General features: G+C 40.8%; 2 protein-coding genes across 8 annotated transcripts in view; one reads left to right on the plus strand and one right to left on the minus strand.

Annotated features, from left to right (window-relative positions):
- The first annotated feature begins 1,842 nt into the window (after window positions 1-1,842).
- LOC108278777 (uncharacterized) lies at window positions 1,843-17,912 on the plus strand. 5 transcript variants are annotated; one of them, XR_008393895.1, is made up of 3 exons: window positions 1,923-2,392; window positions 2,668-3,283; window positions 3,385-9,514. XR_008393895.1 is itself a non-coding variant. In XM_017492367.3 (2 exons), the coding sequence occupies exon 2, from the start codon at window positions 14,662-14,664 to the stop codon at window positions 16,006-16,008; it is 1,347 nt and encodes a 448-aa protein (XP_017347856.1). In that variant the 5' UTR covers window positions 1,843-2,405; window positions 14,643-14,661; the 3' UTR covers window positions 16,009-17,912. The 5 variants fall into 5 exon arrangements, 2 of the variants coding, with proteins under 2 accessions (XP_017347856.1, XP_017347846.1); XR_008393897.1 differs by having other exon boundaries at window positions 3,192-3,283; XM_017492367.3 differs by lacking the exons at window positions 2,668-3,283; window positions 3,385-9,514 and adding an exon at window positions 14,643-17,912 and having other exon boundaries at window positions 1,843-2,405.
- Window positions 17,913-19,939: 2,027 nt separating this feature from the next.
- Window positions 19,940-26,400, minus strand: part of ppfia3 (PTPRF interacting protein alpha 3) — a 52,937-nt gene continuing 46,476 nt past the window's right edge. For all 3 annotated transcript variants that reach the window (XM_047161722.2, XM_017483501.3, XM_017483492.3), the window contains 5 exons: window positions 24,084-24,259; window positions 23,437-23,505; window positions 22,767-22,929; window positions 22,092-22,150; window positions 19,940-21,725 (listed from right to left, as the gene is read on the minus strand). In XM_047161722.2, coding sequence (XP_047017678.1) covers window positions 22,104-22,150; window positions 22,767-22,929; window positions 23,437-23,505; window positions 24,084-24,259 — 455 coding nt within the window. In that variant the 3' untranslated portion in view covers window positions 19,940-21,725; window positions 22,092-22,103. The remainder of the gene's footprint in view (window positions 21,726-22,091; window positions 22,151-22,766; window positions 22,930-23,436; window positions 23,506-24,083; window positions 24,260-26,400) is intronic.

Below are 26,400 nucleotides of genomic sequence, written 5' to 3' on the forward strand. Positions count from 1 at the left end.
ACCACTAGATCAGAAGTGGTTAAGCCTATATTAATGATTTGTGGAGAGAAAAATATTATCTAAATAATTTGGCTACCTCAGATCTCGCTGATCAGCCAAGACATGTCTGGTATGCCAAATTTCACCTCTTTGTACCTGCACTGGAGCTATGAAGCTAACCACCAATTACTATCATGCAGCTGCATGCCAAAAACATTACACACTTGCCTCTAACAACATAGTTTGTCTAAGTAATATCATAAACAGTGTAATAAAACAGAATACGACTCTATTAAAAATGGTAAATATATTTATCACACGGAGTGAATGCATATTCAAAATGATTAGCATTACAGTTGTAAGATATGGAATGTACATAGGGGAAATCCCTAAGACACTTAAAATTATGAATGTAATGATTGATGCTAGCATTAACATTAATATTGTATTATTCATGAGGCTGAGATAAAGCTTGGTGTAGGCATACTCTCTGTCAAAGACGGTTCTTTCTCTGGAATACTAACCTGACGGTACAAAGTGACAGCATGTCAAGCAACATCTGGACTGAGATGTGGATTGAGGTGACAAATCCAAAAGATTGGCTCAATCGATTCCTCTGACCAATCTGTAGTGCAGGTGGTCCAATGTTTCTTTAGTTCCCTACTCATAAATTCAGCTCCTAACACCATGGTCATTTTTTACATTTTGTTTTTTAGTCTAATCCGGACATTTACAACCTTTCATTAAATGTGTATAGAGACATGACGTGAAGAACTCAAAGCTTGGAAGGGAGTAGGAAAAATCGTTGTTAGTACTGTACAGTTAACTTGCTTTGCAAGTTAACTGTACAGTAACTGTACTGTAACTGTAACTGTACAAGTCTGCCAACAAAGTTAGTACAAAACAGAAGGCGTAACGTGTAAATTAACCAAACCATTTTCACAATTTACTAGTTAGTTTAGAAGCAATGGCAGAGTTGAAAAAGATTTTCGTTTACAAGATTTTAAAGAAATTATAAAAAAAATTTTTGTAAATGTATTTTCTTTTCTTTTTTTTTTTTTTAAAGTAATAAATCAAATGTCCATTCCAAATCATTTTATTACAAAATACACACTTTAAACACACAGTAACAGGTTGGAGCTGTCGATGGATTTTTAAGTTATCTGTTTGACCGCACCGTTGTGTTTTGGCCTAATCATCGCTGGATGCCTTTACTGTTTTTTGTGAACTATTTTGACCCTAAATGGAATGTATTGTTTTTGTAAACAATAAACCCACGACCCTGACCGTGTGCGGTTTGAAAGATTGCTGATACCTAAGCCTAGCCTACATTGTTTTGCCCCCCAAGACAAAACCCTTGCTCTGTCCCTGTTTAGAAGTAATATATACCTAGCACCATTTTTCATCAAAGGAAAAACCCCAAACAGATTCTTTGATGATTTCAGCGTAATGCACTTTTAAATATGTTAATTAGTTGTCATGATCTATCCACTATAGTAGGCTCCTAGGCAATAACTAAGCATGCAAACTAAGCAGGCCAATACTAGCCTATATTTGAGGTAAATTCTCTTTAAATTTCTCTTTCCTCCCAAGAAGCTGAAGTTTTCTGTGTGAATAAGGTAATCAGACAAACAGAAACTAGCTAGCTTCACGTTCAAAAGGAAGCCTCGTCACGTTTCGAGACTTTTTCTTCAATGAGTTTGATGTCTGATTACACCCACAGGCAGCAGATGTTGTTCCTCCGTTTTCCCTCTCATGCATTTCTTGTCGTCTTCTTTTTTTTCATCCCCCCCTCCTCTTGAAACCAGCCCCCTTTCTGGGTCCTGTCTTGTCCTGCTATATACAGTACGAAAGCTTCACAAATCCCTCATCTTTCCGTACGGACACGAGACTCCGTCCGTGGGAGACTCTTTTGGCGCGTCCTGAGAGAAATCATTTCCTCATAGTTTAATCTGAAATGGGTTGTTTTCAGTCAGATTTCCGTTCGTAGTTAAGGTCTGGACGGATTTACTTGTTAAAAAAAGCTTCGAGAAGTTGCTACAAGTGGTAGCATTGCTGTGCTGAGCTATCGCTGGGCGAGCCGTTAGCGTCGCGCGCGCGCACGGACTGCGCGAGGCGTGCGGCGCGAGATGTCTCACGAGCTGTCCGATCTGAGGGATTTAAAAAGTTTAAACTCGGATTATTAACGGAATCTAACGGAAATTTCGTCAAAATGAACCGACGGCGTGGACGGATATTTTAAAGAGTAAAAGAGAGAGAGAGAGAGAAATATATATCTTTATATATGTATACATATATCTCGAAATTCTTGAGGTGATCTTCACTTTGACGAGTTCTTAAGAGTGGAAACTTGCTCGTGGGAATCAATGCGGTTTCATTCGAAAGGACGTGCGGTCCGAAACTCACCTAAACGGTAAGATAATGAGGTAAACAAAAATCTGTTTTAAAAAAAAATTGGTTTTAATACTGTGCTATCTGTTTGTATGTACAAAAATGATATACAATCCTAACACCACCGTTTTGGATTGGGATTTGTTGGGTTTGTTTTTTTTTTTTTTGTTTTTTTTTTTTTTTTTTTCAGGGACACCAAATTTGACAGTCTTGCAAACATTGCAGCCTAATTATATAATTTGACTAAAAGTAGCAGAACCCGTTTGTAGGTTTATTTTATTTATTTATTTTTTCCAGTCAGCTCCTATATGTCGAAGAAGACCTTGAAGTGAATCTGGAAGACACCTGAGAAGTTCATATTTCTTCTACATAGCCAAATCCTTAATGCTAAACACACACACACACACACACACACACACACACACACACACACACACACACTTTGCTGAATTAGCACCTACACTGCTAAATCATATTAGTGAAAGATCAAACACAGTGTTAAATGAACTATGTCCTACTTTTGTCTGTTATTAAAACACTGTAGGTTATAATTAAAGTAGCTGTAGGACTTATTTCAACATTATAGGTGGTTTGGTTTAGCTTTGGGAATTTTCCCACATTAATATTCGGTAAGCATCGCTCTATTCCAAATTTCAGTTGCAGGCTAAAACAAGATAAGAGTTTGCTAGCCAGATTTATGCCCTAGCCTACCTGTTTAGCAAATGCAGACATCGACATGCAAAGAAAACCCAAAAAGGTTCAACGTGTAATACTTCTCAGATGCATCTTTTATTATTTACTTTCTCCGGCTTCTCGGCTAGCGTGTGTTTACCATCCGACCCATCATATTTGGCCACGACTGAATGAGAGTTCGGCTTCAGGCGGGTGTTTCTCTTCACACATCATCTTCTAAGTATGCCCGTTGTGTTTTGTTGATTTTTCTAATTGCTGGCTTGGATGGATTGTTCCTCTGCAGAATGAGTAAAGGCTTTTTGTTTTGCACTTATTTCCCAGCTGCTTGTAGATTCCAGAGACAGCCAAAAGGAAGAGAGAGAGAGAGAAAGGAGAGATTGAGGAAGAGAAAGAGAGAGAGGCATTGGGTCAGAGGCCTGAATGTGATGACAAACATGTTGGAGCCAATATCGAAATTTTCCAGCTTTCAGATGGATTTTATTATTTACATTCTTTCGCCGTAGTGTGTGTCATGAAACATTCATTTACAGTGCATTTATTAATTTGACACACATTTTTACATATACAATCACTCAAAAGTATAATTTACTGTAAAATTTGGGCTGTTCAGGGGCCAAACAGAGGCACACTGGGATTCGATCTCATGACCTTCTGGTTGCTAGTGCACAAGCATATGCCATTGTGACATGTATAAACCTAACACTGCACAAAAAGGTTTACAAATTTCAATGCGGTTATATACAATCTTAAAATTTAAGCGCATTTGTTCAAGGACCAAACAGAGGTTTGTCTGGGATTTGTCCTCACAACCTTCTGGTCACTATTGTAAAGCCTAATGCCCTTTTGACATAAAGTAAGAAACAAGGTTTACAATATACGTGGAGTAAATACAGTACAGCTCTTGGAGTTAAGAGAGTTTGTTCAAGGGTAAAACAGAGGCTCACTGGGATTTGACCTCACAACCTACAGGTCGCTAGTGCAGAGCCATTTTGCACCATTTTGACATATATACATCTAATACCATGCAAAAGGGTTACACATCTCAGCAGGGCTATGTACAATCCTAGGACTTAGGGGGGTTTGTTCAAGGGCTAAACCGAGGTTTCTCTTGGATCTGACCTCACAGCCGTCTGGTGACTATTCCGAAGCTTAATGCCCTTTTGACCCCACACACAAGGTTTACAATATAAGGGGGCTAAATACAATTTTATGAGTTAAGAGAGTTTGTTCAAGAGTTAAACAAAGGCCCAATGGGATTTGACCTCACAGTCTTATGGTCACTATTGCAGAGCCTTATGTACATTTGACATATAATAGGTTTACAATATAAGTGGGGCTGTAAACAGTCCTAAGAGTTAAGGAATTTTATTCAAGGGAAGAACAGAGACACGCTGAGATTTGAGCTCACAACCTTACGGTCAGTAGTACAGAGCCATAACCGCTGAGCAGTCACTCCCTTACAATCTGTAACGACTCCTGCATTTCTGTCAGTGAGTGAGTAAGCAAATCAGTGAGAGTCTTTCAGGCACTACAGATTGTCTGGACATGCTAGGCTACGTAGACTTACTCTTCTAATTTCAGTGAAAAAAGGGAGGAGACTTCAACTATTAATCTTTTTTTGTTCTCTCTCAAGCTAACCATTCAAACCGTTTCCCATCAATCCTGGTGGTGAGCATTCCATTTATTTCCAGAGTGAAAGTAAAGATGTAGACGTCCCTGTTGCGGACAGAGCGGTTGTATTTGAGATTTACGGCTAGAACGACGGCGCATGTGTTATGGAAAACAGATATACAGGGAGACGAGAGTGGCACTGGATGAATGTATCTCCAGGGCATAGCTGCCAGAGCTGAGCATCAGCTACTGAAGAAGCACTTAATAAAAAACACATACACACACACACACACACACACACACACACACACACACAGAGGCAGCTATTGGGTCTGTCCTAACCTGCACAGCTATCGCACAAACTGAAAATAAAGATAAAAAACAAATGTTACACATGTGCCACTTCCTAACCTAATATCAGATATCAGGTGTTAAAAAAGGCTGTAAAAGTAGGAGAGGATGAAAGCTTGAGAATGAAGGCCATTAATGGGAAGCATTCTCATTCACTGCAGTGATAATGTTATCCAGAGCAGGTCTCAGAACTGGGTCTGGACTTTCTCTTCCTTTGGACAGGAGAAAACAAAAAAAGAGCGGGAGAGAAAGAGAGAGAGAGAGCAGGGCCACCCAAACCTGTAAGATCTACACGATGATGTCTGATAGTCCCTTCACACGGTGGCTCTGGTGCTTGATCTGAAAATTCCAAATATCAGAAACACGTGTGCTGAGTTGCAACAGCATTCCTGCACTGATTGTGAATCGATAAGCTTGTGCAACTAATTTCCTTTTCTGTGCTGTAATTCCCCCGCCTTGTTCGGAGAGAATGTTGAACTTGGCCTTTTTCCACAGGGTGTGTTGATGAGTGGGATGCTGCTAATCCACACTGATGCTGAACAAGGGATCACAGATATATCATTGTTTAATCAAGGCTTTGTTTCATCATGACCATGTTACACTCCGTCATTAAAAAAAAAAAAGAAAAAGCATTTTCCAAGCGTATATTTGCAACTTCTTTATCGAGCTTTTAGCTTACGCTAATAATCATTTATATTGCACACACACTGGGCCTCACTGATCGAGCCGGATATGAAGGAATTTATTCATGAATCGATCACAGAAGCTTTCACACAAGAAATGTGGTGTTCATGAAAATCCAGTTAGTTGGGAGGAAAACATTCCCGTCCTACGTTTCCCTCCTATAAAGGAGACTCATTTGATCAGCTTCGAATCATTTAATCGGCAACAAGTTACTGCGATTTTATATACGGACTATGCTGTTTGAAGTTGAAATGGCTTATTGTTTCGAGACACTCGGGCGTTTCATATGAACGACTTGCAAGAAAGCACTCTTTAGTTGTAATTTCTGTTGTGTTCAGATTCTGTAATGGGGGCTTTTATGGGGTTTTGTGGGCATCACTACATGAGTAAAACATATTTAGTTTCAGTTTGGTCACAAAAAAACGTTTAACGCATTGCCATCAGTACTTCTGCATGCTATCTGGAAGGCACCAGAAGGATACCAGTCTTGAAAGGTTCCTTACACTTCACTCATTGCAGGCAGCAAATTTTGATGCCTCAGATGAGGGAGGAATTAAAGGGAAAAACAGACCTTAACTAACATTATTTTTCATTTGGGTTTGGGTCCCTGTAAGGGGAAGAGTCACGGCAAAGCAAAACAACATTCTTCTAACCGATTCCCTAAAACACCTACAGTATGGGATATTTTGGAGCACTGTGTTACACAGGGAATTCCACCATCATGATCAAAACATCAATTGAGGGAATTCGTTTTTAAAGTACAACATGTTAAAGAGAGAAGAAGAAGCCTTTATTTTTCACATATACATTAGAGAGCACTGAAATTCTTTTCTTAACGTATAAAAGCTTGTTAGGAAGCTGGAGTCGGAGCACAGGGTACAGCACCCCTGGAGCAGAGAGGGTTAAGGGCCTTGCAGTGGCAGCTTGGTAGTGCTGGGGCTTAAACCCTTGATCTTCTGATCAGTAACCCAGAACTTTAACCATCGAGCCACCATTGCCCTCGTTGAGCCACCACTGCCCTAAAGGTATCACATCACTGTCTTAAAGGTATCACACCACTGCCCTAAAGGTATCACACCACTGTCTTAAAAGTATCACACCACTGCCCTAAAAGTATCACACCACTGCCCTAAAAGTATCACACCACTGCCCTAAATGTATCACAAGAATGCCCTAAAGGTATCACACCCCTGCCCTAAAAGTATCGCATCACTGCCCTAAAACTATCACACCACTGCTCTAAAGGTATCACACCAGAGATTTGTAAACTCTATGCAAGGTGCACTGGAGCTGTTCTGTTGCCTCAAGGTGGGCCATCACCTTACTAACACACTTTATCAGTCCCTCTAGGATCTCGCGATCGCATAAATTAACACAAAATCAAGCAAACTCCGCAATATTCTGAGGCGCTTGCGATTTTTCAAAATTACAGCAGATTTGGGCCAAGATGCGTACTATAACTTCATCACAACGCAAATTCAGCCAAAGCCCTCTTCGATTCACGTGCATCGAAAGAGTACAGCTAAAAGGTCTCGTTTAACAACAGACATCACTGCGAAAGTCCGTGTGAAACTATTTTTTGCAACTGCAATTTCGCCAGTTCGAGTAGTTTTCAACACAACAAAGCACAAAAAACTCTGCAAGTTGTATCACAAATTTTTTAACAAGCCACAACAAAAACAAGCGATTTTGGCAGGAACAATCACCAAAAAAAAACTGCTTTATGTGGTTTATCATTGAATTTGATAAAAGCATATGTTCGGTTTTTAGCCTCAGTCACGAGCTAGCTTATTCTCAGCGTCCATATTTCTCCACAACAGTGTTGTCACAGTATTAACCGCTTAAATCAAAGTGCGTTGTACCGAAAGCGAAGACTGTTAAACTGAGATATTGTTAATGTTTGGGTTTATATATGGCTGCGATAGTCGGTGTTCCTGGTGTTACACGGCGTTCGGTCGCACACCGATTACATCACTTGCCCACCGCGGTACTGTTGCTTTGCTTTTTAATAGTAATAAAAATCATTTCGTTCAGTTAGAGAGCAGACTCTACGATTAAAAACCGAACACGTCTTCTCAATTCCCCTGCTCCAAACGAGTCAGCAGCGTAGATCAGCAGGAGTCAGGTTTCATTCATCACGTGATGAGAGTGAGGCGAGCTGACTGACAAGACGATGGTGGAAGCTTTGGTTTAATATAAGAGAGTTTCTCATTGTACTGTTTTGTTGTTGTTGCGTTTTTCATTAAGAATAATGAACCCACCATTCAAGCAATTCAACATCAACAGGAACTGTCAGTGTGTGGTGTGGCCACCAGTACTACATCTCATCCTCATGGACTGCACCAGATTGGTCAGTTCTTGCTGTGAGATGTTCCTCCACTCTTCCACCAAGGCATCTGCAAGTTCTCCATCACGTCTGGGGGACACATGTTTGCATGTAATTTTCCATCCGCTGTACTTCCTGTCTCCTTGTAGCACCGTCTCAGGCATCTTACATTACAGACATTGCAGTGTATTGCTCTGGCCACATCTGCAGTCCTCATGTCTCCCTGCAGCAGGTCTATGGCATGTTCACGCAGGTGCATGTGCAATAATTGTTTACGGTTAATCGAACAATCATGAAGAACATCGTTTAAACCCTTTCCAATAAAGATCTGTAAAGCTTATTTGGATTTTACAATACAGTCTCCTGAAAAAGGGACGTTTCTTTTTTATTTACAGGCCTAAATGTTTTTCTTGTGAACGTACAGATGAGCTGCATGCCTGACAGGTGGCAGCGAGTCGAATGTGAGTTGTGTAATTGGAAAGTGAGTCTTCGCGATGGCTGACGTGCCTGATTTATGTGTGTTGTTAACTGCACAGGGGGGAAAGTGTTCTTTTCAAAAGGGAACTTGATGAGTGTGGGTGAACGCGTGTGTCTGTGTGTGTGTGTGTGAGCACTTGATGAACACACGTGCAGGTGATGGACTGGGAGGAGGTCGGAGACAGTAGCACTTTATCTCCATAACGCTCCATTTGCTGTGATAATGCGCTCGACTGGGTCTGCTAGCCAGGCACAACAAAACAGCTTGGCTCTGTGTGCTTTATACTCAAACACACACACACACACACCCTCAGAGTCCATTACTCTTAAACCCTGCACACCCGCATACATATACACATAAACAAGCTCTCTTTTGTGTCCTATCTCACTGCTAGCCTTTTAACGCAAACGTGAAATCGACACTTGGTATCTCCTTATCTTACACACTCGCCTTACTCAAACTCTCTCTCTTTCACACACACACACACACACACACACACACACACACACACACACACACACAGTGCCGTCTAAGCCAGCTAATACTATCCCCATAACAACCACAAGCTCACAGGCAAATGCACCATATTACAAACATGAGGCCTAGCACAGATCCTCAAGGTCCTCATCATGAGATTAAACAAGCACTGTGCTTTGGTCTCCAGACTCTACCATAACTGTTTATAACACAAGCGGAATTTCGTGCAAGAGAATCATTTGAGCACGATCGTCCTCTTGTTTGATCAATGCGAGCATGACATTTCCTAAAGTAAACACAAACTCTATTAATTGTCGACTTGACAAACCCTCAGAACTCACAGCTCCATGAAGGGCACGATGGAGCGATGGAGTGGCAGGAACATTTACCACTCAGTAAAAAATGTTCAAACTGATTCCTGAAATTTTTTAACCGTAAAACTTAGTGCATCTCCAACTTGTTCTGACCGAACCTTACTGTGCTTTTAACATGCTGCCCACTGTGCAGTGTTGATCATGTATAGAACGATGTATCGAATGTAAATGTGATTCGGTTGTAACCTGTTTTTCAGTAAGGTTAACAACTCGAAGGTTAAGAGCTTGGAGCTGCCAAAGTACTTACAACATACTGCTAGAAGATTAACGACACATGGTCCATGTGCTGATGTTTAGCTTTTCTTTTTTTTTCTTTCTTTTTTTTTTTTTGAAGAATTCATTCCCATTCCTAACGTCTCATTTGCCCCCATTTAAATGGAAGATTAGCGGTATGCTTTAGCGGTAGAGTTCTGGGTCAGTTTAGGATTTTACAGTGAAGGTAGGTTACAGAAGATTAGGATTGCAGGTATGGCTATTAGGGTTACGTTTAAGTACTATGACTAAAGGGTCTACGGATGATTCCACATACTCATGGTGCGGTTCTTTAGGTGAGAACCCAGTACTCACACTCGGGTCTGAGAGCATCTGAGTAAGGTGGGCTTGGTCCTTGAATCGAGTCTGCTGCAAGGACTGAATCGAACATGTTTTGTTTTAAAGTAGTTATATGTATACATCATTTTTCTAATAATTTATTTAACTCTCCATACTTGGGTGATTTGTTTGATTTTTTTTATTATTATTGTTTTGCTTTGGTTTGTTTACCTTTCATCTTCGCCATAGTTCTGACCAAATCAGGTCACCTGATCAATGTTCATACTGAACAGGTAAGTCACTGGAATGAAATGGATTAAACACAGGTCGTGGTGTTAATGTATTTGTTACGGCAGTATTTAAGTGGGGAAAGTCACGCGTCTTCAGAGTTGGCTTAAAATGATTTTCTGGTCTCCTCAATCCGATGATTAAAATCACCTGTGTCCTGTATTAAAATCACACCATTGCCCGAGGCTGCCAGATTTTTTAGTTAAGCATCCAAGAATTGTTTTCATTAGCTTTTCTAGACCACCAGCTTTAAATACAAGCATAGGGAATTACTCTAAATTTGGCCGATCCCGATCGTTCAAGCTTTATTTAAGTGATACGTAAAATTTCTGTTGACCGTCACTGTTAACTTTTCTCTTTTTTTTCCAGATAAAGTAATACCACAGATGTTGCCTTGTTATATTATATACAGTAATGTTGTAGATTGTTGTTTTAATTGAGAATCAAATAAATAAGCACAACAACTATTCATTTTACAATGAACATTTTAACAGGCCTTTAAAAATACACATTCATTGCTTCTTGAGAACCCGTAATAATTCCACACCGGCGATGACGTGACCGCAGCGCTAAAGTTTAACGTCATCGCGTGTTTCACGTCCTCGCGTGTTTTACGTCAACGAATTGCGATCGGTTCGTGAGATCGGCCAAATTTAGAGACTACCGATCGAGTCAAAGAACGCCATCATCGGCTGATACTGATCGATCAGAGCCCCCGAAAGCCCCCGAAAAAAAATTATTTGCCGTCAATTGCTACATGATGTAACATAAACACAAGAGACGATTTTTAAAATGAAAAATATAAACGCTAATACCATGATATACAGTATGAATGAGAAGATGGTGAGCATTGAAATAAATCTAACAGGAGTCTAGTATAGCACCAAAATATTCCTGCATGAGTAGTCCTTGTTGTAATTAACACATTAATACTGCAAAATATCTTAATTAAACATTATGGTTTCCATCTTCATTATTTGACAGCTTATAAAGTACTACTTGGTTTAAACACATGCTATTTTTATTTTTACTCTTTTTTTTTGCATGAGCTAGTACAGCGTAAGAACGTCTAAACGCGTACAACTCACTTTGTGTTACTAGTAATCTTCTCCAAATAATATTCTGCCCTCACTGTCTCTGAGTAAGATTTCCTCATTGTAGATGATTAATTAATAAAGTTATTACGTATTTAATATTGACCTCAAAAGGCATTCGGTGCCGCTGGCTTTAAACTTGCACCTTGCAGCAATCAAAGAACTTAAGTTCAAGGTCAGGACGGAACTGAGACACGCCTCTGTTTTCCACAACTTCTGCTCCATGTGCATAACTCGGAATAAGACGTAACGTCTAAATAGAGCTTAAACCTATAGTTACATCTGAGGTCTTAACGCGATACAACTTGATATTCGTTATTAACTCAATTCTGAATACTCAACTGCGTATGAAGATCATCGGATGCCGGCTACTGAATCTGGATGTCTTGAAGGTAATATTTGTTGCTGCGTAAAGATTTAACAGCAGAAAAACGAAATAGTAATGCCGAGGAGGTATTGGGCAAGTTTAACTAGTTATGCGTGCTATTTAGGTTGCTTGTGGTACGGGGTACGGATAAGATTCTGCTCCGTGTCGTCAAAGCACGGTTACGTTTCCCAACAACCGCAGGCAGTGTATATGTAACATATGGGTGAAGTTGTTTAAGAGGAAGTCCTTAAGAAGAAAGCAAAAGAAATTGTCCGTGACTGTTTGCAGTCATCAAAAAAACAGAAAAGTAAGAAAAACAAGGAGTTCTGTATCTTTCAGCACTATGACATTAGGCATTATCGTCCCAACAATGCGTCTTGCCCCGCCTTTCACCAAGTAATGATTGATTTATGATTGGGAGGACAGCAACAGAAATCTCAGGTGGTAAACAGGAAATTAGGGCCTAAAAATTAGGCCATTAAAAAGTCTTTCATGTCATGGCAGGTGTTCTGACGGACCAATATTTTCATCCTCTTCCCACTTCTCTGCATGAAAGAGACAATTCGCCTAGGGTGGAGCAGTGTTAGAATTTTTTTTTTCGTCATTAGACGTAAGTTTGTAAAGGCTACGTGCATAACTATTCTCTCTCTAACTATCCGTCTCCGTCCTGCCTGGGGTTACCCAGGAGGAGCCACATCCTTCACATTCTGAGCATTCCTCCACTCTTTCATTCTCTCTCACTCTTTCTCCACTGTTCACTCCTGTCGCGTTTGACGCAATAAGAACAGTTTTACGCAATTAAGGCTCAATCCTTCACCATGAGCAAGACCACAAACACCTGCACGTGTGCGAAGATGCGGCTTTGTTTGCCCCCTGGTGGTCGAGCCAGACCTGCAGATCTCTGTTAGTGTGCCGAAAGCGAAATTCCGACACGGTAATTATTTGCTTCATTCACTGGCTCCATTAAACCATCATCTGAATTACTAGCAGTCAGAGAGGTGGTGCCAAGTCCCAGGATTCCGCTCAGCACTTTCTGAAGTCTGCTGTTCATTACAAGCTCTGAGGTTAAACATAAGGAACGCATTTCTGTGTGCGAACCGAGGAGGAGATTGCCGCTATTAAAAATCTAATAAATTTTTTTTCTTTTAATGCATTTAACCTTTACTTAATCACAGAGAACTTTTAGGGCTCAAAAGGATTTTTGCAAGGGAGCGATGAATTGGTCTGCATTTGCCAAACGCTTCAGTTTCACCCAAGCCGGTTCACTGCCAGAAAATGCAATTAACCTGTACACTCAACGGAATTTTTAATTATGGTCTATTTTATATTATTTTTTGAAAGCCGCTGCCCTTACAGGACACACATGTAGGCTGCAGTATAATCGGTAGTAAAACCCTGACTGGGATTTATAGCCAGTGAGTAAAACCTTCAGTAGGCTCTGCTAGTGACTGTCAGAGTCTGTACAGAGTTATTTATGTGCTCCTCATTCTTCTGAGTTTTCTTCTGCTTCACAAAAGCCTGATTGTAGTTTAATTGGCTACGCTAATTACCCCTAGGTGCGATACCTTTAAGAAACTGTACCATGCAATTTGTCTGGCTAGTTTCTTCATTTTTAACTCCAACCCAAGATGAAGCAGAACTACTCAATTCTTCACCTGAAAGACAACTAATGAGGCATACGTCATTTCAGCAATGGGGGTGCAGTTGGTTTGGGGGAAGTTGAATTTGCAATTGCGATAAGCCTGGCCAGTATCCCAGGACTCGACTCGACAGTGACAGACTTGAGACTTGACCCGATCTTGATGGTAAGTGACACTGGATGAAAGCCATTTGTGGGTTGAGAGTTCAAGATGGTCTACCTTTGTGCTGTCGAACAGAGTGGCGCAAGATAAGAGCAAATACCTAGTAGCTCAGTGTACACAGAATGACTGCTTCATGAGCCACAGATGACAAGATGAAGTGGCTGGATTAACATCTTTCAGAGATAGAGGAGAACTAGCTTAATGGGCAGGAACTGGTTTCATTTCAACACCACCTTGTCAACTTGTCCTCATCATTTCCCCTTGAGGGGAATTGGTGCGGGCATCTTTTGGTCGTTTCCAAGTTTGTTCCAAGTTTACACCTTGGAGAGGTGAGGAAATGAGTCAGCACAGATGCAGAGTTTATTGTGATCTGACCCAATTTCATTTCCTGTTCCCGAAAAAAAAAATGATGAACAGTAAGTCTGAACAATGAAAACCAAAAAAAAGAGTGAATTCATAACGTACAGTATGCTCAAACTTTTCATTGTAAAACTTGCTTAGATAGTTACAGTAATAAACCTCACTCATGCTAGCAGTCTAGTACCAGTCAAGTTCTAAACCATAACGTTGTAAATGAAACTTACCTGATACTGACGTATTGTGAGCATCTGCTGGAACTGTTGTCTCCTTGCTGATACGACTCACTGTTCACTGTAATTTATTGCGTAATTCACCAAGGAAGCAACTTCATGAATGTTTATGCTTACTACCAAGGGGAAATGTAATTCTATTTTGCCACATGTGGTGTGGCCTCCAAATTTAGGTAAAGTGTGTAGGTCTGATGTCCTCTGATGGTTCGGCATCCTGTTATGTGTGTATTCAACAAATGAATATTTTTAATCATTTAAAATTTTTAAATATTTTTAGTAATGTTAATCAATAACTGAAAACAAATGTTTTTAAATGAAAGCAGTTCTGAGATCTGACCAGGATAAGTCGACCTATAAAACACTAGATAGTGATTAGTTGTATCGGAGTCCAAAGCTAAGGTATGCTACACATCTATAAATAACTTGTAGTTTTTTCTCCAACTAGTAGCGTGTGCCAGAGCTGTAGGCCTATGGCCGTTTAAACTTTATTGCTATTGCAGTTCATTTTGTGAGATGGAAGCGTGCCTGGAATTTCTCTGACAGATGCAATGTGGGGTGTGAGCTTAAATTTCCAGGTCTCTCACACTTTCTGTCTTTCTCTTCCAGTTGATACGTCTTGGGAGTGATGCACTGGCTTCCCCTGGTTGCCATGGTGATTGCCTCGGCCCTGTTCTTCCCTGATTGTCCCAGTGTGCCCAGGCTTGTAGCTGCAACAATGGAGCCTGGCAACAACTTCAGCACCAGTTTACTGGTAAATCCAATCTCCAAATCCAGCGATTCTCATGCGGAATACATGTCAAGTGATAAAAAAGCAGCGGAAAAATTACCTCGCAGGACAGCAGATACACACGTTCAAATCGATCTGACAGTTAACGGCACATCTTCGTTTATGAATGAGGACTTTTCACCTGAAAGGCATCAGTACAAGAAGGCAAAGGCAGGCAGGATGAACCTCGGGTTGCAAACTTCAAGCAAACTTCAAGGACGACACAATTCCCAAGAGAACCACATACTTAGGGACTACACATCAACAGATGGTCAGTTTCAGGAGGATAGCAAGCTAGAAACTCATATTGAAGGAGATGGGACTAAAGACAATGGGCCGAATACGAAAAACGAGGAGGTGTCAACAGAAAGAAAGACTTTTAAAGAGTGGCCAATGGACCTGCACCCTGTAGATGGGCCAACAAACAAAGAGGATCTGCGGGAGGGGGGTGGAGAAGGAACCAGGGAAAATACATTGCCCACGATGCCTGCTGTGCCTCCTGAGGGCTTGGGATTGGGCCTAGATGGACTCCTGCAGATGGATGATGAACTTTTGCTGCTGGATACGAACCCTCGAGTGCGGTTCTCCACGTCCCCTTTGCCTCCCAAACATCCTCCTTTGCAGATAATGCTGGAATTGGGGCTCATGCCCGAGCAACAGGAAGAACATGGAATGGACGACAAGGGGTTAAAGTTGGAGAAAAGCGAAGATGAAGAATCCTACAAGAACCTCCTGCTGGATTTATCAGACTCATCAGGGAATGCGACACCATCCCTGCGCCGTAGAAAGCGGCAACTCGCACACACGGGCATCGAGCGCTCGGTTTGTGAGTCTACAAGCAGCTGGGTGATGGACCGGCGAACAGCGATTGACGTACACATGCAAAATGTCACCGTACTGGACAAATTTCCCACCAAGAAGGGCATGATGATGCAGTACTTCTACGAGACACGGTGCCGTGGGCCAGATCACCGCGGAGTACAAGCAGGGGAGCATGGTGTGGCCGGAGCTGGCTGCCTTGGCGTGGACAAGCGCCATTGGGTGAGCGAGTGTCAGACCAAGCAGTCATATGTGAGAGCGTTCACGTCAGACAACACCAGGGGGACAGGATGGAGGTGGATCCGCATCGATACGTCCTGTGTCTGCGTGTTGTACTCGAGGACACAAAAGAGCCGAGCCTTAACCACACGTCAGGGGACAAGATGAGAGTGGGATGGGGAACAATTAAGCGATATACACTCACCTGGTTATGGTCATGTTATCAGGTTCAAAGTGCCTTATAGCCCATCACATCTACCCCATCCATCATTGCAAACGGATCACCGTAAGAGCAGATATTTGGGAGATATTTGAGTTCATTCTTAGTACAGCAGTCACACTGACACGGTAGAGTTTGTGGTGCGGGTACGAATGGATAAGCCGCAGCAGTGTTGTTGTTGTTGTTGTTGTTATTGTTGGGGTTTTAAACACCTCATAGTCTCTGCTAGGATGAAAAAGCGTCCATTAACCAAAAATCTCCAACTAAAGTTTTAGTAAACTGAAACTGGTAAAAGATGGAGGAAGATACACACACTGTACACGGAATGTGTGATCTTTAGTCACCTACATGGTGACCAACAAATTAGGTGTCTATATTACAGTGCATCATGTGTACATGTTTAAAACCCCAATGACCTTCACACTACACACGTTACTATGCCATTGTACATGATAAGCAATTGGCTTACCTCCAAAGTGCAGCTTTGTGGTGGATTTGTACCTAAAACTGCACTCACACTGGCAGCCATTTTGCACTGTTGCTGAAATCGCTCCGTGCTTGTCTTCAGTTTACTGCCTTTTGTCATGATTTCTCTGGTAGCCCCAAGGTAGTGTAATATTGACCCGTGCTAGCAACCGGACATATACGTATATATATATAACAAGCGTCTTCCTCATGAAAATGAAATTCACATGTGAATAAAATGCATCCATGCATTACATCACAGTCTGTAATGTTAGAATGAACCTAAAATGTTTTGCTGAGTCTCACTGATCGAATGATCAGGAGCTTCGAGAAGGAATGAAACATAAATCATGAATAATATTTCAGGGTCTGAGTAAAAAAAAGAAAAAGATCACCACCCTCACTCCTAATAGTAATCCCCAAATGGCTTTGCTCCTCATTTGCATAAAACTAAACTTTACGCAACTTTGTTGCGTCACGTGCCCTGACCACTTTGCATCGTTGATAGAAAAACAGATTCGTTCTCTTTTTTCACGTTTTGTTTTAAAATTGTGAAATGTAGCTACGCAGCCACTGACTACCATCTGTGTTCTTGGTGGAGACTCAGACTTCTGGACCTGACTGTAGTTTTCTCTGTCTCTCACTCCTACGTAGAAAGAGTGACAGAGCGAGTGAGCGAGAGAGAGAGAGAGAGAGAGAGAGAGAGAGAGGAAATAAAACGTGGACATGACAGAGAGTTCTCTTTTTCCATTCGCCTCTTGGTTTCTTTCCACAGAAGCCGTTACTCACGTAGCCACAATCTGTTTACCACAAACCACAATAAAACACAACAACCTCAGTTTCTGGATTTTTTCAGTCAAATGTACCTGTTACAATACCAGTTCCATAAATGCTGTTTTTTGTTTTTTTTTATCTATCTATATATATGTATTTGTATTGTATCTATTATATACATGCTGTAAGTTATTACTGTTTATTAGTGTATAAGCATGAGTACCTGTGATATTAATATATTTCCTTGTAAATGTTCTGTATGGGAAACACATGCGTCTGTGTAAATTTGTAACTATGTATATATTTATAGGATTACGAAACACTCATACGTGGCCTCCGTAATCTGGAGTGTGTGTGTGTGTGTGTGTGTGTGTGTGTGTGTGTGTGTGTGTGTGTGCGTATCTGTGTGGAAGAATTTTACTTAGAGCCTGCAAAAAACCAACAACTTTTCTTAAAAAAAAAAAAACAAACAAACAAAAAAAAACCACATTTGTTTGCTGAGATTTATAGAGTTTTATTCGACTTGGGCTATGTAAGTAAAAATATATAAAGGCATTAATAAATAATGAAGTGAAAGCTGAAAAAAAAGGTGTAGTATTTCTTTTAAGGAATTATCATACTAATATGTTTATGCTGATAATAAATTAATGAGGCCATTTTGTTATATTAGTCAATTGTTCATTAAGTGTAATTACTACTTATTAATGCATCGTCTAATTAGTAACGAGCAATTCTTACAAATTAATTATCGTTAAAGTTATTGTCATTAATTTATTGTTTATACAGGCCATAATTATCTGCTGAGTGCTTACAGTGATTACAGTGACAGCAAACTGACCATTTGTTCTTACAACTAAGTAATTTGGCAACTTGCCCGGATTATTCCCGGTGGCCATGCTAATGATCTGCTAATTAAGCTCATGTTCTGCTCCACCATAGCTCCATGTAGCAGGACTAATGCTTGACATGTAACCAACGCATGAGTGTTAGTCACTTTATTCATGTTGGTACTAGATAAAGGAAAACTTATAAGCTATGACCAGTGTTGAGGTTTCTTAATATGGTGGAACCATTTGGCAGAAGTTGGATTAGCGGTTGATGCTAAGAGTAGTTACAGTGTACTTTTAGTCATAAAGTGTCTTTTCTCATTAATTTACCAACAGATCTGAGAGAAATGTTGACGTTCCTGACACTTTTGTTATGTTTCCACTGTCATTTTGCCTTTACATTGCCTCAGTATCTTGAGATTATTTTTTTAGTTTTGCAGTGGAGCTAGCTAGACTAAATAAACTACACCATGATGTCTCTGGAGGGCTGTTTTAAAGGCAGAACAAATATTATGTAAAATATAAAATGCCTGTTTATAAATGACACTTGCGTTCACAATACTTAGAAGAAGAGAATTTTCATATCTCCATGGGAGATATGTGACATGTGACCAATATGGCGGAAGCCAAGAAAGCTGCGTTAGCAGTTGATTTTAAGTGTAATCAAGAAATGTTGACGTTCCTGACACTTTTGTCTTGTTTCCACTGCCATTTTGCCTTTTCATTACCTTGATGTCTGAAGTTTGTTCTTTAGTTTCGCACTGGTCCTAGCTAAATTAACAAACAAGTAACATGAAGCGCATATACTCCATATTAGCATCGTGAAAACTAAAGGAGAGTGTGTGATGATTTAGACATGCTGTTTGCACAACACTGAAGCGGATGCTATAAGATTTCTTTCATTGTTAGCTAGATTAGCTATGTAGCACTAGCGCAAGATTAGCAGTCCCCTGAGGTAAGTGTCAAGTAGGGGAGGGGGCAAAAAAATGAAAACCTTTTCATTTTAATCGTAATATTATTGTAGGACCACCTGAGTTAACCATACAATGCTAAACTGTGCTAATACAATCAGGACAGACACTAAATAAACCCCATGGTGCCTCTGAAGTTTTAAAGGCAATACAAACATTATGTAATGTATTAATGTTGGTTTATAAATGATACTTGTGATCGCCATACTTACGGCCAATATGGCGGAACCCAAGAAAGCTGCTTTAGCAGTCGATGCTAAGTGTAATTGTAGTGTAGTTTTATCCATACAGAGTATTTTCTAAGTAATTCTGCAACAGATCTGAGAGAAATGTTGACGTTCCTGACACTTTTGTACTGTTCCCAGTCGTTTTGCCTTTACATTTCCTTGATGTGTGAAGATTAGCTAGTTCTTTTGTTTTGTGCTGGAGCTATGAGGCTACAAGTAAGATATGCTCGTCCTGTAGCATCCAGTCTAGCATTAAGCGTTAGCGTGACAAAATTTTGGTAGCTCTTAAGTAAGTTAGTGACTGATATCGTGGAACCCATGACAGTTAGGTTAGCGTTTGATGCTAAGTATAATTGCAGTTTTTCTCAGTTTTAGCCCAAACTGAGTCTTTTCTTAGGAATTTACCAACAGATCTGAGAGAAATGTTGACGTTCCGGATACTTCTGTCTTCTTTTCAGCGCCATTCAAGCTTTACAATGTGTGTTTAAATCATCTAAGCTGCATCATATTAAGACAGTAGCTACTTTATGCTGTGTCTATATGTCCCAGTTGCATAGCAATAGTGTACTCTCTCTCTCCCTCTCTCTCTCTCTCTCTTTCACACACTCTCTCTCACACACACACACACACAAGCATGCAAAGACGCAGCATGAATTCTTAATGAATATATTTGCACATGTACAAATACCTTTGTTTTTTGTTTTGTTTTTTGTAAACATACATACATGTCCTCAGTCTTAGGGTTGCAGCGAATCAACAACGGTCATTTACACAGCGGAACACATACTTACGTACGCACACACGACACACGAAACCCGATACATGCTCTAGAGTCCCTCTGAGCGGATCACAAACACACCGAGATGACCTGAGGTACCGTTCAGGACCGCTTTATTTTTATTTTCACATCCTCCGTTATATATATCGTCAGTGGCTTTATGACTTTTTATTTCACAGGTGGCGTGTTCGATCCGAGTCGCCGTCATCCTCGGCGTCGGCGACGTCTCGTTTGAAATCATAACACAAGTTTGTCCTCAAAATTTTTTTTACACATTACAAGTAGCATACTTTCATATGACCATTTTTTTTTCATAATTTTTTTTTTCCCCTTTTTTAGATATTTATGCTTTGAACTAGATAAAATCAAACTTACGGTCAGAATTAGGTAATAAATGAACATGTACATACAGTTGTTCGATACATACGTTAAAGAAAATAAATATAGTTCATACAAAATCAAAAAAATAAAAATGAAAATACACACATTTTACAAATTGTTCCCCAGGCTCTCGATGTCGTCGTATATTAATATACACTTATTTTGCGTTTTTGAATTCACATTGTCACGTTGTCTTATTCCCCAAAGGTTTGAGTCGTTGTTCGATGTTCGACATGCATCGCAACACAGAAGAAACGATTCGCTTTCGGTTCTCATATAGTTTTGCTCTCTCTCTCTCTCTCACTCTCTTTTTTTTCCTCAGCGCTTTGCTCTTCGTCCTCTGTTATGGCTTGCGTGATCGCGTCTAAGAGGACGCTGTGGATGTTCTTACCTCTCTAAAACATCCCCTTCTTCTCTTTATATCTTTCCCTCTCTTTTTTCCTCTTTCTTCCCATCTATTTGCTCTTCTGTCGTGCCTTAAAGTCTCGATTTTTCGCTTAAAACATACATAATCGAGTTACGAATCGACATCCATGCGGCTCTTTTACACACCGGCTCTCTGTTGAAAAAGTGCAGATAAAAGCTTCGCCTTGAGGGAAGTCCCGTAACGCTTTTCGGCACGAGGTTCCTCGCACGACGGGAGCGGAGATACCGCTGTCCGTCATGGATAACCTCTGACTCGCACTCGCTCTGCTGTAACGATGCCTTCTGTCTGCGCTAACTTCCATCCTGTCTGGGTGGAAAACGATAAAGAAACCCTGGGCGAGGAAGAAAACAAATATAATAAAGACGGCCCCTTTTTTTCTGAGGTGGTACAATCCGGCGAAATGCGCACGAGTGCACAGGGTTGGTCCAAATGAATGGAGCAGGGGGAGAAAGCGGCAGTTTCGATTAAACCGACGACTCGGAGACATCATGGCACAGAGAAAAAAAGGGACGAGAGAACGACAGAGCGAAAGATAAAAAGAGTCCTCCAGTCCCACGCCAGTCTGAGTGTCCTCATTGTCCTCATACGTCATACATTCGTCACGTCTTTAATCCTTAAGTTCTATTTCTTTTATTTTTAATTTTTAAAATCTTCTTCCGATTGCCACGGCTCCGTCTTCTGTTATTGCAGAATGGTTCAGACCAGTGGGGTTTCTCTCTCTCTCTCTCTCTCCATGTTTTCGAAATGTATATAATCATTGCTTTTTTTTTTCCCCTCTCGCCGTACAGTTTCCAGTCGTGTGCTCACAGCGCCCCCTGTAAAAAGACACAGAATGGCAACGTCAGCGCTCGCGTGACCTGGATTCGATTCATCGCCGCGTCGACAGCGATTCCCCAGAAACCAAGAATTCTTACAAGCCACTAAAGTTTTGAGCACAATTTATCACAACAACAGTGGAGAGAGCACAATGAGAGCGGCTCCGGGACGAAAGGCCCTTTAGACATGTGGAAACTGTAGCCTGAGTCATTACGTTATTAAAGACTCATAAACAAAAGCCAAGCTTACAATCAAAGCATTCCTGTTACGCTTGTAAACACAGAGTTCAAATCAAATCTCTCCCCTGTATGTGTGAGTGTGTGTGTGTGTGTGTGTGTGTGTGGTTGGTTGGTTTAACTTCACACCTTTTGAGGCCTTCAGCAAGAGTACGTTCTCACTGATGCTGACTCGCCCCTCGGAGACACTGCAGAGAGAGAAATAGGTAAACGCCATGTTTATACGTGTTTCGCAATTAAAGGATGCGTCTCGAATCGCGTGCTATGACTTAACTGAGAGGACATACGAGATCGGTATGTCATAAACATACCTTTAAGTGGGTTTGTACACGAGAAACACCCCTGGGTATCATCATTCTTCTTTAAGAAACGACCCTTAAGGACCACATCTGATTTACAGTCTTGAGCTAGTTCACTATCTGGGTCCTGTAGGTCATGTTAAATAAACTTCTCCTTACATATCAGCGATTATACACAGGGTTTTTAACCCATTAATGGAAACCTGCTGTTTAACTACTGTCCGAGCTGCTGTTCTAGAAAATTAATCGACAGCTTCTGACCAATCAGAATCCAGGATTCAACTGCTCTTAAGTAAGGATCTTAAGGAATCAAGTATGAATCCAAAATCGTGACATCGAAAACTGTCCACATACTAATGTCTAAGCTGTTCCAAACTCACACGGTCTAACCCCGGCTTAAAACGGCATCACGTCTAACAAAGACGTCCCGATTGTTGTACTTTTCGAGTCTGGTTCGTCTCGTTTGGCTCCGGTGATGCGAATGTATAACTGCTGAGCGTCGTACCTTCGCTCTGAACCTTCCGCAGGGTCACGGATGGAGTGGAGATGGCCGAGGCGCGGAAGTTAGCAGGCAGCGTCTCCGAAGAGTCTGACGTCACTCCTCTCAGGTCCTTCTCGCGAAACATCTTCCTCCAGGACGGGGAGCGAGTGAACGTCTTCGTGCCGTCCTGAGAGAGAACCGCAAATCCGTCAGCGCTTCACGTGGGTCTCTGAGCTATGTGTTAGACTTCATCTCTAAACGAACGTGGAATCGGGTCGTTCGTTCAGGCAGCACGTTTCAAACGTAACGAAAGCGTGCACAGACCAACTGCAGAACCTACAGGAACTTCTTGTTTCCATGTGAACGACCCATTTTTGTGCTCTTCAGAAATCAGAGTTTTCTGACAGCTCAGATTTCTTATTCTTTACCTTTAACTACACGGGCAATACTGCACACAATCTCACGCTGTAACTGTAAGCAAGCCGTGCTATCATTTACATATTATTAACCACTATCAGAGAATTTGCTTAGAGACAATGAAAGATATTTGTTGTTCCATTGCTCAGGATTTTACTCCCAGTTGTACATAAAGCATAATATATTGAATAATATAACTCATGTTATCTACATCATCATCATCATCATCATCATACGCGACGTTTGTCTTTTATGTAACGTGTGACGAGATGCTCACCTCATCCGGCCTCCTCTCGGTTCCCATGGTGATCAGGGAGTTGTACTCCTTCTCCAGGAGTTGGCGTGCCTGAGAAAGTGGAGAAAAATACAACAAGGTCCAAATATCTGGGTCTGCTTCTGGTAATCCTTCATCAATAAACATTTGCTCAATAAAAAAAAAAATTCAAATAAATAATAATAATAATAATATCATTTACTGCATCATGAAAAGAAAAAAAAAACCACAATGTGAGGTGCAATAGAGAGGCTGAGCTACTGTGGCAAATAAAAACAGCAGGTTGGGAACCATAGCATTTTGAGTCTATATAACTTGGACAATTGAATACCGATACTTTTTCCAAAACGTTTTTGATTACTTCCCACACTCCCAAAGTGAGACCAGAGCTGAAATTTCTTCTTAATGTTGTCCCAAGGATACGCAAACTTGTGCACACCAGTATATGCATTTTATTTCTTTTGACTGACCAATCAAAACATTCACACTGCTCACAGAATTATATGTATTATACGACAGACAGGTTATACGTAGACAAACTAATCAAGGACGAAACACAGAATAGGTGAACACAATAGGACAACACGCCGATGACAGGACAAGGGGCGGAGACAGGAAGGAAACGAGACATAGCACTCTCTCTCTCTCACCTGTGTGTTCTGGTTGGGTATCTGAAGGAGCAGGGCCAGGTCAGTGTAGTCGAAGGTGTCGTCCAGGGCGAGAAGAGCTCCATGCACTCCGCTCTCAGCCAGGTTATCTGCGAATTCCTTCAGACCGATGGACTGCACCCAGCACATCACGCGCTCGTTCGACCAAACCATCACATCTGGGCATCAAAAAAAACTTTTTTAGCTTAATTCGAGGATTTCCTGACTCATCCTTATCTCTGCTGTAAATCACCACAAGTATTCTTATGCAGCCTAGATAGTGTAACGCTGCATAAGAACGCTTTACGGAGTACATTAAAATGAAGCTACGTAAGAACAACTTATGAGGAACGGCAGATAACGTAAAGGTAGACAACACTTGCGATGCACAACGTGTATCATAATACTACATTAAACAACGTACAGCAGATGTTGTACAGCTACATAAGAACTCTATGATGCACGGATGTTTTACAGCTACATAAGGACTCTATGACGCACAGATCACAGATGTTGTACGGCTACATAAGGACTGTATGACACACATATGTTGTACAGCTACATAAGAACACTATGCCGCACAGATGTTGTGCAGCTACATAATGACTCTATGACGCACAGATGTTGTATGGCTACATAAGAACTCTATGATGCACAGATGTTGTACAGCTACATAAGAACTCTATGACGCACTGCAGATGTTGTACACCTACATAAGGATTCTATGATGCACAGATGTTGTACAGCTACATAAGAACTCTATGACACACAGATGTTGTATGGCTACATAAGAACTCTATGACGCACAGATGTCGTATAATGCACGGATGTTGTACAGCTACATAAGAACACTATGACGCACGGATGTTGTACAGCTACATAAGAACACTATGACGCACAGATGTTGTACAGCTACATAAGGACTCTATGACGCACAGATGTTGTACAGCTACATAAGAACACTATGACGCACAGATGTACAGCTACATAAGAATACTATGATGCACAGATGTTGTACAGCTACATCATGACTCTATGACGCACAGATGTTGTATAGCTACATAATGACTATGACGCACAGATGTTGTATGGCTACATAAGAACTCTATGATGCACAGATGTTACAGCTACATAATAACTCTATGATGCACAGATGTTGTACAGCTACATAAGAACACTATGATGCACAGATGTTGTACAGCTACATAAGGACTCTATGACGCACAGATGTTGTACGGCTGCATAAGAACTCTATGACGCACACATGTTGTACGGCTACATAAGAACTCTATGACGCACAGATGTTGTACAGCTACAAAAGGACTGTATGACGCACATATGTTGTACGGCTACATAAGAACACTATGCCGCACAGATGTTGTGCAGCTACATAAGGACTCTATGACACACAGATGTTGTACAGCTACAGACGAACACGTTGCAATGCCGTGCCTGTAACCTCGCCCCTAAATTAGCCTTAGTTTGTTTGTTTCTTTGCACTCAAGTTCCTGATTTCTTTCCTGCTGATCTGGACCACTTCCATGCTGTCTATCTTGTTTGATCTTTTTTTTAGCCGAGTTCCTGTATCACGATGAGGTTTTGGATCGTACTTTACACTACCTCCACGATGTTAATAGCTTTTGAGCAGCGACTGACCTGAAGCCCTAATAGCTAATAGTGTGTTATTTGTTATTAAGACTAAATGCATGCTGGGTAACCTCCCTTCCGCTCTCCACACGCTCTCAAGTGGCTCTCAAGTGGCTCTTTTGTAGAGTTTCCTGAGCGATGCAGAGACCCGGCGGCTAACGTCTCTGTATCAGACTTTTTACACAATAGTACATATGAGAAAACATCTTTAAGTTTGGGTGTAACGGATACCACTGTACATTTCCCGACTCAATCAGACGGCAGGAGAAGTTCCTGGATCCAGTTGCATAACTTACTGACAAATAATCATCAGACTCGTGTGAAAAATCAGTACTAAATTGTGCGTGTTATGCAAACTATTGGACCCCTGAACTTTTGAATCGTATGAGCGTGTGGGAATCTGGTGCAGTGTTATTTTTAACAGAATTCAATGTTATGTATTTATGTATTCACTTAATTCACTAATTTATGAATTGAACAAATAAAGAAAATTTCCCAAATACTAGATTTACTACATTCCTATTAGATTTCTTTCAATGCTCATCATCTTCTCATTCGTATATTCGTATCTCATTCGTGTATTGTATTAGTTTTATTCTTCATTTTGTCTCTTGCTTTTACGCAGCATCTTTTAACATTTGAAAATAAAGAGGGGGAAAAATAACTGATTTTA

The sequence above is a fragment of the Ictalurus punctatus genome, chromosome 2 (genome assembly GCF_001660625.3).
Source record: "Ictalurus punctatus breed USDA103 chromosome 2, Coco_2.0, whole genome shotgun sequence".
Lineage (NCBI taxonomy): Eukaryota > Metazoa > Chordata > Actinopteri > Siluriformes > Ictaluridae > Ictalurus > Ictalurus punctatus.

Bases quoted from the DNA above. Each gene is read 5' to 3' on its own strand.
- LOC108278777 (XM_017492367.3), top strand. From the start codon at position 14,662: ATGCACTGGCTTCCCCTGGTTGCCATGGTGATTGCCTCGGCCCTGTTC.